We start from the raw sequence: 13246 nt of genomic DNA on the forward strand, positions 1-13246 counted from the left end.
TGGTTTCTAACCTGTGAAGTAATCCTCCTGGTACTTATCTCTGCTGTTCTTGGGTGTTAGTTCCCATTCTGTTACTTTACATTCCACAAACGAGTGCAATCTTTCTATGTCTGTCCCTCTCTTTCTGACTTATTTCAGTCAACATGATACTTCCCATGTTGCTCCACCTATATGCAAATTTTATGATTTCATCTTTTCTAACAGCTGCATAGTATTCCGTTGTGTAGATGTACCAAAGTTTCTTTAACTAGTCATCTGTTCTCCGGCACTCGGGATTTTTCCAGATTCTGTCTATTATAAACAGAATGTGCTGCAATGAACATTTAAATGCAAATGCCATTTCTACTATGCTTTTTTCATCTCTGGCATATATTCCCAGAAGTGGTATTGCTGGGTCAAAGAGGAGCTCGATTTCTAATATTTTGAGAAACGTCCATACTATTTTCCAAAAGGACTGAACCATTCGGCATTTGACCAGCAGTCTGTACATGGTTCACGTCTATCTTCAGTTCATCATGGTTTGCTAAGGTAGTTGGTACAATTTCTATCTTCCTGATTCTATTGAGGTATGTTTTGTGACCCAGCACATGGTCTATTTTGGAAAATGTTCCGTGTGCACTGGGAAAAAAATGTGCATTCTTTCTTTCTGGGATGCAAAGCTCTGAATAGATCTATTAGCCCTCTCTTTTCTACCTCTTCCTTCAAAGCCAGTGTTTCCTTGCTGAGTTTTAATCTTGTAGATCTATCTAGAGGTGATAGGGTAATGTTGAAGTCTCCAACTACTATTGTGTTGTTAGCAATGACCTTGTTAAAATCGGTTAGCAGGTGTTTTAGGTATTTAGCCGGTCCCTCATTAGGTACTTATACATTTAGGAGTGTGATTTCTTCCTGCTGTACATATGCCTTGACTAGTAAAAGTTGGCCTTTGCTGTCCCTTCTAATCTTTTTCAACCTGAAATCTATGTTGTTGGATACTACTATGGCCACCCCAGCTTTTCTAAGGAGTTGTTTGCTCTCAGGATTGTTTTCCATCCTTTGACTTTGAGTCTGTGTTTGCTCTGACTGCTCAGATATGTTTCTTGTAGGCAGCAGAATGTTGGATTTAGTTTCTGAATCCATTTTGCCAGTCTGTGTCTCTTAGTTCATTTAGACCATTGACATTGAGGGAGATTGTTGTCATGGGTTTTGTGCCATCTTTCTGTAGGGGTTTGTTGTGCTTCTAGGTTTTTTTTCTTGTCTTACAGTAGCCCCTTTAGTCCTTATTTTAAGTTTGGTTTAGAGTCTATGAAGTTCCTGAGCTGTTGTTTATCCATGAAATAGTGCATTGTTCCTTAGAGTTTGAGTGAGAGATTAGCTGGATAAAGGATGCTTGGTGAAGCGTTCATTTCATTGAGTTTTTTCACTATATCCCCCCCATTGTCTTCAGGCTTGGAGGGTTTCCTCTGATATGTCTGCTGTAAATCTAAGGGGTGCTCCTTTGTATGTGATTTTCTTCTTTGACTTTGCTGCTTGCAGTATTTTGTCTCTATCCCTGGCACCCATCATTCTGACTATGATATGTCTTAGAGTCTTTTTACTAAGGTCTCTTTTAGCTGGCACTCTTTGGTCTCTTTGGATCTGGATGCCTGCATTCTCTAGCTCTGGGAGCTTTTATACAATGATATTTTTAACAGTAGTTTTTTCATTGGGGTTGTCTCTCTGTCCTTCTGGTACTCCAATGATTCTAATGTTGTTCCTCTTGAAATCATCCCCTAGGTCTCTGAATCACATAAGAGCTATTTTGAGGTCTTTTCCCATTGCATGTTGTTACTTGTAAGGTTCCTGCAGCTCATCTTCAGGCTCACTGATTCTGTCTTCGGCTGTGGCCGTTCTACTATTGAGGGCAAACTCTGAGTTTTTACTTTCATCTACAGAATCCTTAATTCGTGACACTTCATTTTTATTTCTGCTCTCATTTCTTCCTGCATTTTCTCACCTGTCCATTCCACTGTTTCTGTCATGTCCTCTTTTAATTTCCTGGATGTCTGTTGAGTCATTTAAGTTCATTGAACATCTTCAATATTTTATCTCTGAATTATTTATTGGAGAGATCATATTTGTGGGTAATGCTTGAGTCACCTGGGCTCTTTTCATCATGTTCTTGTGGTGGGGATTTTCTTCATGTTTTTGTAGTAGTGTGGTGGTGGAACCTTCCAGTTCATTATCACTATTGCCCTCTTCCTCTCAGGTGCTCCTCAGCAGCTTAGGTGAGGTCTCTAGGGAAGCTTCAGAAAATGTGTTTTTTTTTTATATTGGACTTGTAGAGCTTCTAATGATGCCTGTATTTTGGTGCAATTGGAATATGCTACTGGACTATTGTCCTAATGTGTTTAGATGGCCAGGATAATCTCCATACAATTAGGTGATGGAAATGAAGATGTGATTTCCGAGTGCTAAGAAAGAGGAAAATAACTGTGGCTGCCCCCAAATAGGCTATGCCCACTACTGTGATGTAGGTGGGATGCCAGGTGGTGGGGGCAGAAACATGGGAAAGGGAGAAAGCCTGGAGCAGTGCTGGTGGGTGGCTCAGGGGCTGATGGGATGGTGCTCGGGGAGGTGGGGTGGCTCAGGGTCTGAGGAGATGCCTGAGGCGCAGGTATGGGGAAAGTAACCTTTAATTTTTGTTCTATTTATCTATCACTGATGTTCAAGTGGCATTCTTTTAAAGAGCAGAAGCTAGTTTTGTATCCTAATTCACCTTACTACTTTATGTATTTTGATTGGCAATTTCAAGCAATTAATGTTTAATGAAATAATTCATATGGTGGGATTTACTGCCATTTTCCTTATTAATGTTTAGTTTATACTTTTTTTTTCTTTTTCTTTTGGTTTATTTTGTCACCTGCCTTTTGTTATTTGATGCTGCATGATAAATTATGGTGTAATTCTAATTAAAGTCAATGATTATAGAACAAATTTTGTGAATTGTTTCTACCAAAATATATCTAATGCATCTGTATTTTGAATAAAGCTGTTTTTGACATGCAAATTAAGGTTAGTGAGGAATTCCCTGCATTGATATAATTTTCTTTGGCACTTAATATTATTATTTTACCATTCTTTCCTCACACATTATATTTACTCTCTACTACTTCCTAACCCTAATATACGCATAAACCTATATTCTACTCATAATATGTCTGTTTTGGAAATTACTAATTATTTCTGGAGAACTGTTGAATTGTTGAGAGAATTTAAGTGTCTCATTTTATTCTGAAAACTCAGGAATAAAAACTATTTTTCTAGGTTGTTATTATTATCATTATCATTATTATTATTATTATTATTATTGTTTTAGTTTTGTGCTCAGGACTTACTCCTGATTGTACTCAGGGCCTACTTCCGGCTCTGTGTTCAGGGATCACTCCTGACAGGTTTGGCAATGATATGTGGTGCTTGAGATTGAACTTGAGTCAGTTACAATGAAGGAAAACACCCTACCCTCTATACTAGCATTTAGGCCCCTTATTTTTATCTATAAAGTGCACATTAGTTTGTTTTTTACATGGTGCATATTTTATGAATGAGAAGTAAATCATTTCTTTAGGAGCAAGGGAATAGATACATAGTTTTGTGAAATTATTTGCTAAACTAATTATAGGCAGAGAAAGTTTATTGAGAGAAAAAAATGAGGAGAATCATTCTAAGGGGAATGGGTCATAGGAGAAGTATCATTTAGACTGGCACATGAGGGATTTGATGGAACAATATGACAGGTATTGTTAACAAATATTTCAGACTTGCATTTCTCTTTGTTCCTTCTTTGTCTGGTTTATAAGTATTTTGTTGACTGGTTTCCTCTGGTGGTATAGTTGTAGGCTGGCATATGAGACCCATTATTTACTGCCCTTGAGAACAGGAAGAGTGTACTTCTTCTTCCATTGTCCTGTCGCTAAGTGATTTATTTTCTGTGTCCAGGCTGCATCTGCATTCATATATGCGTCTGGAAACAGAAACCTGCCATTGTGGGTACCATGGTTGTCTTCCTGTTTCCTGGTTAATGTGCACTTACGTGCATTCTGGTTTTGTGATTACGTTTTGTAATATACTGAGCAGTGTTGTTTTATGACAGCATTACTCCCCTTTTATTTAATTCCTCTTCACCTCAAAATAAAGGATTTGATATTCAATTTCTTACATATTCTTAAGTTTTAGTTATAGGAAGTCAAGAGATAAGTAGGAAAAACTACTTTAAGAGTTCTAGTTGTTTTTATTAATAGTACTCTTAATGGATGGTATGTGTAGAGCCCCTTGAGAGGGAAGTTATTTACCACAGTGTGCTGCGACCATTCTCATGCTTGACCACCACAACTTCATTGGTGGAATATGTGGTTGGGATTCAAAAGTGCCCACAGGTACTCCTGAATGACCTGGACTTTAAATCTCTTACCTTGACCAAAGTTTCTCAGACTGATTGTCTATTATCACAGAAAATAATTTTAGGAGAAGGAAAAATGCTTAGGAAATGCAATTTAGGCTTATTCTTCAATCTGTGTTCTCCTTTAAACATGTATCTTGAACACATATCTTACTTTCTCCCTTGCTTGTTTCTATGTTTTTTGTTTGCCAATTTCCACTCTGAAGAAGCCTGTGTTCTCTCTCCAAAATGTACTCCTCTCTTCTCTCCCCTCACATCTTTCTTAGTTTCAATAAAACAGTATTACCACAAGAGAAGGAAAGAAGCATTTTTACTTCAGATAATGTGAGGGAAGAGAAGAAAATATTTTTGCAGAGTGTGGAGAGAGCTGGGGTAGAAGGGGGAATGGGAGAAAGAGAAAAAAAGGAGGGAAGGAAATGACTGTATAAGCCCTGACTAACTTTTGGTAGTCAATATCTTATGAAAATATAGCAAGCTAAATTGGATCAATAAGATGGCATTCCGTCTGTCTGTATTATCAGACATATATATGGTCACCATCTCCATATTTATACCTATGCTGGCTGTCTGGACTATTGAAGTTGTGCTGTGATAGATTTATTTCTCTTTCCCACTGTCTCAAGCACCAATTTTACTTGACAAGCTAAACTGTTCTGTGGAGAAAAAGACTTACATATTTTAAAAATCAATTCAGTTTCTATTGCTACTAAACTTAAGGTGACATTGTTGCAGTATTGTTCCTGTTAAGAGTTTTGATATATTCTCTATTACACATCACCTCTACTATTAGGAGAGGGTGATTGTGTAAACCTTTACCATCAGGAAAGGGTGATTGTGTAACTTTGCTTTCATATAGATTTATATAGATGCAAATTTATAACTCAATGGACTGTGTGTGTAGAAAATTTCCTAGATGTTCTCCTAGAAATGGAGATGTTTATATTACTCTAGTTAGAAGTAGAGACGTTGCCAGGGATGAGAAACAAAGGAGGAAAATCTCACTGGTGTATTCACCAAATTGGTATATTTATTAGGACTATAAATTTTAAAATGTCGATTCAAATTGAACATGGCATATTCTAGAGCCACATTCCTGACTGAACGCTGCTACTCGCTGTCCTCATGAGTGGCCAGCGCAGCCGGTCCCTCCTTCCGACGCCTGGGAGAGAGTGCCATTGGGCCCCTAGCTCACCCACGCCATGGCCGCTTCTGTCCCGCCTGGTGTCCCTGCAGCGCGACCGGGAGACCAGGAGGTTTTCTGCCCGGAGCAAGGAGGGCGCCCCGTTCCAGGGAGGAGGCCACGGGGGCCGCCGCTGGTGTCTGGTCTCTCGGAAGTTCAGTACCTGCAGATCTTGATGAATCAATTGTCCATGGTTAATCTCTGGGAAGATTGCTTCCATGCTGTCATTTGAAATGCTTTGCATTTGAATAGTGATAGAAATGGAAAAAGAGAATAAATGATGGAAACCCAGACCAAAAGTTTCCCTTGGACTTTTCTGAACACTTTCACCAACTTGAATTATTGGGAACACATGGACAACTTAATTGCCACTGGCACCGAAAGTCTCTAGGTAGGGAGTTCTGATGAAGACGGGCAGCAAGATGAAAAAACTGAGGAGTGATATCAATTGCAGGGAATAAAAGATGGCAGCAGACACTAGGGACGAAGATAAGTGCACACCTCTCCCCAGTGTAGACTACGGGGACACTTAGATGTGGTCTGGGAGCTGATAAGCCAAGGGACAGATGTTCATGCAGTGGCCGTGGACGGCTGGAATAGTGCCTGTAACTGTAATAACGCCAGGGTGGCATCCTTCCTGCCTCAGCAGGAAGCTGCTGTCAATGCTCAGATGAAAGGCCTCCTCACGCCCTTGCACCTTGCAGGGTGACTCTGGAGCTCCTCCTGCTGAGCTGCTGTATCAAGCCAGGTCTGGGAAGCCACGAGGAGGAGACTGCAGGCAACATCGCCAGGAGGACTAGTATCTTTCACTACCTCTTTGAAATAGTGGAAGGCTGCACAAACGCTTCACCTCAGACTTAGCCATCCTGTCAGTTTCTTGACAACTAGCACCTGCAGTGGGAGCTGTCATTGCCCCATGGCAGAAAATGACATCACAGCCTTACTATAAAATTCTACGGTCCCCACCCAGTGTCCTTCCATGTGAATTGATGTCCAAATGTCTGTGAATTCTACTGTATATATGTCACTGTCACTATCACCCCGTTGCTCATCAATTTGCTCGAGCAGGTGTCAGTAACATCTGCATTTTGAGATTGTTATTACTGTTTTTGGCATATCGAATATACCATGGGTAGCTTGTCAGGCTCTGCCGTGCGGGCGAGATACTCTCGGTAGCTTGCCGGGGTCTCCAAAAGGGGCGGAGGAATCGAACCCGGGTCTGCAGCATGCAAGGCAAATGCCCTACAGCTGTGCTATCACTCAAGCCCTTACTATATATATATATGTATATATATGTATATACATACACACACATATATATATACATATATATATATATATCTTTAATGATCTCACTGAGGGTTGTGATTTGTTTTGTTGTATTTATGGGCACCTAGAGATGTCCAGGGCTTACTCTTGCCTCTGTACTCTGGGTTCACTCCTGGCGGACTCAGGGGACTCTGTGGGGTGCTGAAGATCAAATCCAGTTATATAGAAGGCCAGTGCCCTCCCCTCTTAACTTTCTCTGCCCCCAAGGATCTGTGATTTTTGTGTAGTTCTAACTGACCTCTACTTAAAATCTTTTCACAGGCTATACAGAAAAAAAAATAAAGCCACAGTCCTTTCAATCAAAGGAAATATACTTTATTGAAATTCAGTTTGTTAAAGTACACATATACTTGTATAGCTTATAGTGCTCTTTGAAAAGCTTATAAAGGAGCAGTACATTTTATAAACAAGTCTGGATTTTAATTGTAGTTTCACATTCTACAATACAAAATCCATTTTAAAACACATAGGAGAAATTCTAACATTTATGTTTACTCGAAAAGTTACTTTTATAAAGAAAAATTTCAACTGTTACTTTGATAGATCAAAATTAGTGTTTATAGGTAAACTACTCAATTAGTCTCTTTCATTTATTAATTTATAGGGTTTATTTCATACTTCACACATATAACATTTTCTGCTAATAAAATTAGTATTAGCAGAAAACCGTAGACTTTGACAAAAGATATAGAATTAATCTTGGATATTGGATACTTTGTTTTTTTATGTATTAATATTGTAGAACATATATTCCTGTACCTTAAAAGTTTATTTTTAAAAACTTGTTTAATTTATTGGTAGGTGTTTATAAATTCACAGAAATAATTGAGGGAAATATCGCGTTTTAGAAAATTGAGTCCCTGACATTTTATAGCTAAGATCACAGTTTTATCAATATGATAAATGTTCACATTTTATAATATAGATAATTCTTGTAAAATTGCAATAATATTTTTTGCATGCAACAAATCAAAAAGAATAAAGAAACACCAAATCTGTGTTCTGGAGATAGCACTTTAACAGGGTTAGTTTATGAAAATTTTAACAAACTGTAATGAGAATAAACATTATGTCAACTATCACCAGAGATACAGTACAGAAAGTAAGGCACTTGCCTTGCATGTGGTGGACCTCGCTTCATATCCCTGGCACTAGAAATGGTCTCCTGAGCACCACCAGGATTGATTCCTGTGCAGAGTCAGGAGTAAGCAATAAACACAGCAGGATGTGGCCACAAACAAAACAAAATTATGTAATAGATATGTATTTTAGTATCAGCACAGCAAAAGTTCTTATGATAGATTTGAGCGATTTTTACACTATTTGTAAAATATTTTGGAGTACACAATAATAATGTCTTACTGAAAATCTGACTATATTTTAAACAGCAAGTGCTCTGTTTAAATTAGCTATGTTCAAGACAACAGAGGACTTTTTAAAATGGAATGTATTCAACTTTTTGAGATTATTAATTTAAAACATCAATATGTTTGACTTCACATGCACTGGTGACTATCACAGTGCCTTAAACATTTTACTGTTTAAAATTATTGAACCAAAACTTACACTAATTTTTGTATTTATTATCAGCTTCAACAACACATCAATTTCACACATATATTTAATTAATTTTAACTTGTGTTGGCTTCACAAAAGAAAATAATTCTAACTACCTATTAAAATGATCAATGAATTTTTATGTTTATAATTGAATAGCATGTTCTTGACAATGTCCAGTTCATCTTCCCTTTGATAAATTTATCTTTATGGTAACTTCACCACCACAACACACGCACCAGCTCTTCCAATGTTAACAGGAACTTCCTAACAGAAGACAGAAAAGGGAAAAATGAATTAAAAAGTTTCTATAGTCAGCATCATACTTTGACATTTAAAAAAATCATTCAAATACTTGGCCCAAGTAGAATTGGAAACTGTAGTCCAGGTGGAAGTCCAGAGTCATAAAAAAATACCATTATAATTTTACTAACATAGAACTAAGTTTGAGGAGCATTTTATTTTTGAAATAGTTCATTTCACCTGATTCAAGTTTTTGTGAGGACTAGTGATAAAATCAAAAACAATTTGAAATAAAAGAGTTATAATCTCATAAACAATTCTCTTTAACTTTTAAATGAGATCACACAATGAAATAGTGAAATTAAAAAGCAAATTTTGGGAGACCTGAACAATAGTGTACCCAAAAGGGCTTGTGCCTTGCAAGGAATGGAACTAGGTTCCTTCCCCACCATCCCCTATGGCCCCAGCAGGACAGATCTCTGGGCATAGATCTGGGGGAGTAAGCCCTGAACACAGTAGGATGTAGCCCTAAAACAAAAAAAAATTGTGCTGGAGAGATAGTACAGCAGGTAAGGTATATGTCTTATACATAGTCAACCCCAGTTTGATCATTGGCACCTCATATGTTCCTCTGAGCCTACTAGAATGATCCCTGAGTGCAGAGCCAAGAGTAAGATCTGAGCATTGCTGGGTGTGGCCCCACAACAATAAAAATTAAATTAAATTTCTGTCTCTGAGCTACTGACCTACAACGTTCATAAAATTACATTTATTATATTTTATTACTTTTTTGATAAATTCAATAAATTTTATTTACTTTCAATTTGTTGTTTTTTAATCCATTTAGTTTACTTTGCACTGTAGCACTGTTGTCCCGTTGTTCATTGATTTGCTCTAGCAGACACCAGTAATGTCTCCATTGTGAGACTTGTTGTTACTGTTTTTGGCATATCGAATGGACCACGGGCAGCTTGCCAGGCTCTGCTGTGCAGGTGGGATACTCTTAGTAGCTTGTCAGGCTCTCTGAAAGGGACAGAGGAATTGAACTCGGGTAGGCTGCGTGCAAGGAAAATGCCCTACCCGCTGTGCTATCTAATCAGTGATAAATGTTCAGGCTTTGAGTGTTGTTGGGGCCTTAATTCATTTTTGGAGGAAAATAGAAATCAGTTATCAGTTGGATAAGATAGTATAGTCAACATTTTTAGGATAAAGGATCTACAAAAGTCTATCAAGCTATTCTCTTATAACTCTTCATTTAGAGCCATTGACTACTTATACATATTTTGTCAGATTGGTGACAGTGAAGTATAAAATTATTATACTGCAATTGTGTTATTAATATTTATCTTCAGATATGTTAGTATTTGCTTTATATATTTTGCTGCTATTTCATTTGATTCCTATATCTCAATGAGTGTTACTATCATATTTTTTCCACACCTGCTAATGTTCAGGCATTACTCCTGGTTCTACTCACAAGGATTACAGTTTCTATATCTAAGGGGACTGTATAGAGTTCTGGGAATCAAACCAGCTTCAGGTAAGGCAAGCACCTTACCAGTTTTTTGATATATCAAGCATTTTGTGTCTTTTAATTAGTGACTTATGATCACTGATATTTAATGATATTATTGAAATAAAGGAATTTATTCCATTTTCTAATTTGTACTCTAAATATTTGTCCATCTTTTGCAGTTTGCCTTCACTGATTCCCCCCAGGTGTTTTGATACATCATAGTTTTATAGTGATCAGATTTAATTTGCTTCATTTTGTTCACTTCTAAGTAATATAGACTTGAAATGACAATCATGTTTAAATATACAGATCTTAATATTTAATTTAAAGTATTTATTTTGTTTGTTTTAGGTCACACCAAGCTGTATTCAGGGATTACTATAGATTTTATGTTCAGGGATCACTCCTGGCAGTGCACCTGGAATATATAGGGTGCTGGGAGTCAAACCCTGGTTGGTCAAATGCAAGGTAATTGCCCTCCTTGTAGTACTATCTCTACAGCCACTAAAGTATCTACATTTAAATCAATCATTTGATTTAAATTAAGCAAAGTTCATTTAAAGAGATACCCATTTCAACCATTCCTACATTTTGCTATCAAAATATCATTGTATATTATTTCTGTATATTCTTCTTAAATTAATTTTTAATTAAACACTAACATTAACAATAATGTTAAAGTTTCATGCATAGAACATTGCAGCACTACACCCTTCATTGGCATGTCTGCTTCCCTTTATTATTGCCCCAGGGCCCTTCCTATTGTATCCCCTACCTACCCCCCACCATGGTAAGCTCACTTTTGTAAACTGCTTATTAGGCTTTATTGCCTTTGGCCAATTTGTTATTTCTTTACTCTGTTTCTTTATATTTCTTTACCATATTACTTTATATCACAATTTACCCTGTTTATTTATATCATGCATATGAGAGATAATTTCAATAATTTCAATATTTGTCCCTGTCCTCTGACTAACTCACTTAGCATGATACTCTCTAGATACATCATTGTAACAACAAATTTTATGTATTTTTCTTATGGCTGAATATTTTTCCATTGTGTGCATATATGTGCATAAATATGTGTATATGTATATATATATATATAGTCAACAGAAACTTCCCCCAAAATGGGAAGAACATATGAACAAAACTTCCCCAAAGAAGACATGCAGATGGCCAATAGGTATACAAAAATGTTCTGTCTTACTTATCATCAGGTAGATGCAAATTAAAATAACAATGAGATACCACCTCACACCAGTTAGACTGGCATATATCAGAGAGTATAAAATCAACCAGTTCTGGCATAAATGAGGGGAAAAGGAACCTCCATTCACACTTAGTGAGAATATTAACTGGTTCAACCTCTAGGGAAAACAATTTTGACACTTCTCAAAAAGCTAAGGACTTAGCTTCCATATGACCCAGCAATTCTGCTTCTTGGCATTCTAAAACACTAGCTGAGCTCAATATGATAATGAGATACCATTTTACACCTGTGATAATGACACAAATCAAAAGTAGTAGGAGCAATCTGTGTTGGTGGGGATTTGGTGAAAAAGGATCTCATCCACTGCTGGTGGGGATATTGTCTGGTTCAACTCCTGTGGATATTAGTATGGAGAATTCTCAGTAAACTTAGAATTGAATTGCCATGATTCAGCATTTCTTCTTTTGTGCCATCTAACCCTAGGACTTAAAAACTTTCATTAAAAAGGACATATGCACATCATTATTTACAGCTATGTGCAATACAATAGCTAAGACAGAATCAATTTAGATGTCCAATGACAGATGAATGGATTATAAAGATGTGGTATATACACAATGGAATAATATTCACCAGTAAGGAACAATGAATTCATGCAATTTTCTGTGATCTGGTGGAAAATGGAGGATATCATATTGAGAGAAATAACCCAGAAGGGAAAAAACACAAGATCATCTCACTTATCTATGGTATATAGAATGGGTGGATGAGGAAATGTAGAAAAGGTTGGATGCGTAGATATTCCTTGAATCCAGAGCTTAGAGAAGAGAAGGACAGAGAAGAAAAAACAGAAGGGGGGAAAGAAGTAAAATATAAAGGGAAATGATGGACAAACAATGCTTGAGGCTTCAGTCATACTGGTGATATGGGAGAATAGTATAGCTATATATCCAAACCAGACTCAACAACACTGAAAACAAGAGATCTAAATTGCAACCATCAGAGCTTTATAATGTTTCTATTAATGTGACAGGTAGGGGGTTGGAGAGGACAGGGGCACAGTGGTGGAGAGAATTTAACAATGGTGGTGCGGTTGGTGTTGAAATATTAGATGCCTTAAATTCAACTATCAATAACCTATAAGTCATGGTTCTTTAATTAAATTTAAAAAGATTTAAAAGATTGCTTGGCTTCTTTATTTATTGCAAAACTATCCATAGCAGCCAAATACAGAAACAAACCAAGTTGCATACTATTTTCAAGTGTGTGCTCTTTGTCTTTTTTTGTATTGAACCACACAGTTAAAAAGTTGTTCATGATTGAATTTCAGTTATATAATGTTCCGGCACCCAGTGGAACACTCGTCTCAACAGTGTACATTTGCCACCACCAATGTCCTCAGTTTCCCTTTGTCTTTTACAGAAGACTGTTTAGTGTTAGCAGGAGAACTGGTTTAGTGGCCATTAATGTTATTAAACACTGTTTATCTGAATAGTTTTGTATCATTCCTTTAAATGTTGCTGATAATTTAGATGAATAGTGTATTCTTGATTGTTGGTCTTTCTTTTTTAACAGGGTGCCTATACCATACCAATTCCTTTCTGGTATGTAGAGTTTCATTTCATAAATCTATTGTGAGTATTAGGGATTTCTCTTACATATGTATGCTTTTCTCTAGATATTTTTATAGTGTATATTTGATTTTGTCATTATATACATATATATATGTATATATATATATATATATATTGTTTTAGGGAGACACCCAGCGATGCTCAGGGGTTACTCCTG

The 13246-nt window shown here is 36.8% G+C and overlaps 1 protein-coding gene and 1 pseudogene across 1 annotated transcript in view; one reads left to right on the plus strand and one right to left on the minus strand.

Annotated features, from left to right (window-relative positions):
• Positions 1-5539: 5539 nt before the first annotated feature.
• Positions 5540-6458, plus strand: LOC129399779 (ankyrin repeat domain-containing protein 49-like; annotated as a pseudogene).
• A 767-nt stretch (positions 6459-7225) lies between these two features.
• KLHL4 (kelch like family member 4) overlaps positions 7226-13246 on the minus strand; it is a 120033-nt gene continuing 114012 nt past the window's right edge. Inside the window, exon 11 of the mRNA XM_004611644.2 lies at positions 7226-8750. Coding sequence (XP_004611701.2) covers positions 8691-8750 — 60 coding nt within the window. The 3' untranslated portion in view covers positions 7226-8690. The remainder of the gene's footprint in view (positions 8751-13246) is intronic.

Source organism: Sorex araneus, chromosome X, assembly GCF_027595985.1.
Source record: "Sorex araneus isolate mSorAra2 chromosome X, mSorAra2.pri, whole genome shotgun sequence".
Taxonomy (NCBI): domain Eukaryota; kingdom Metazoa; phylum Chordata; class Mammalia; order Eulipotyphla; family Soricidae; genus Sorex; species Sorex araneus.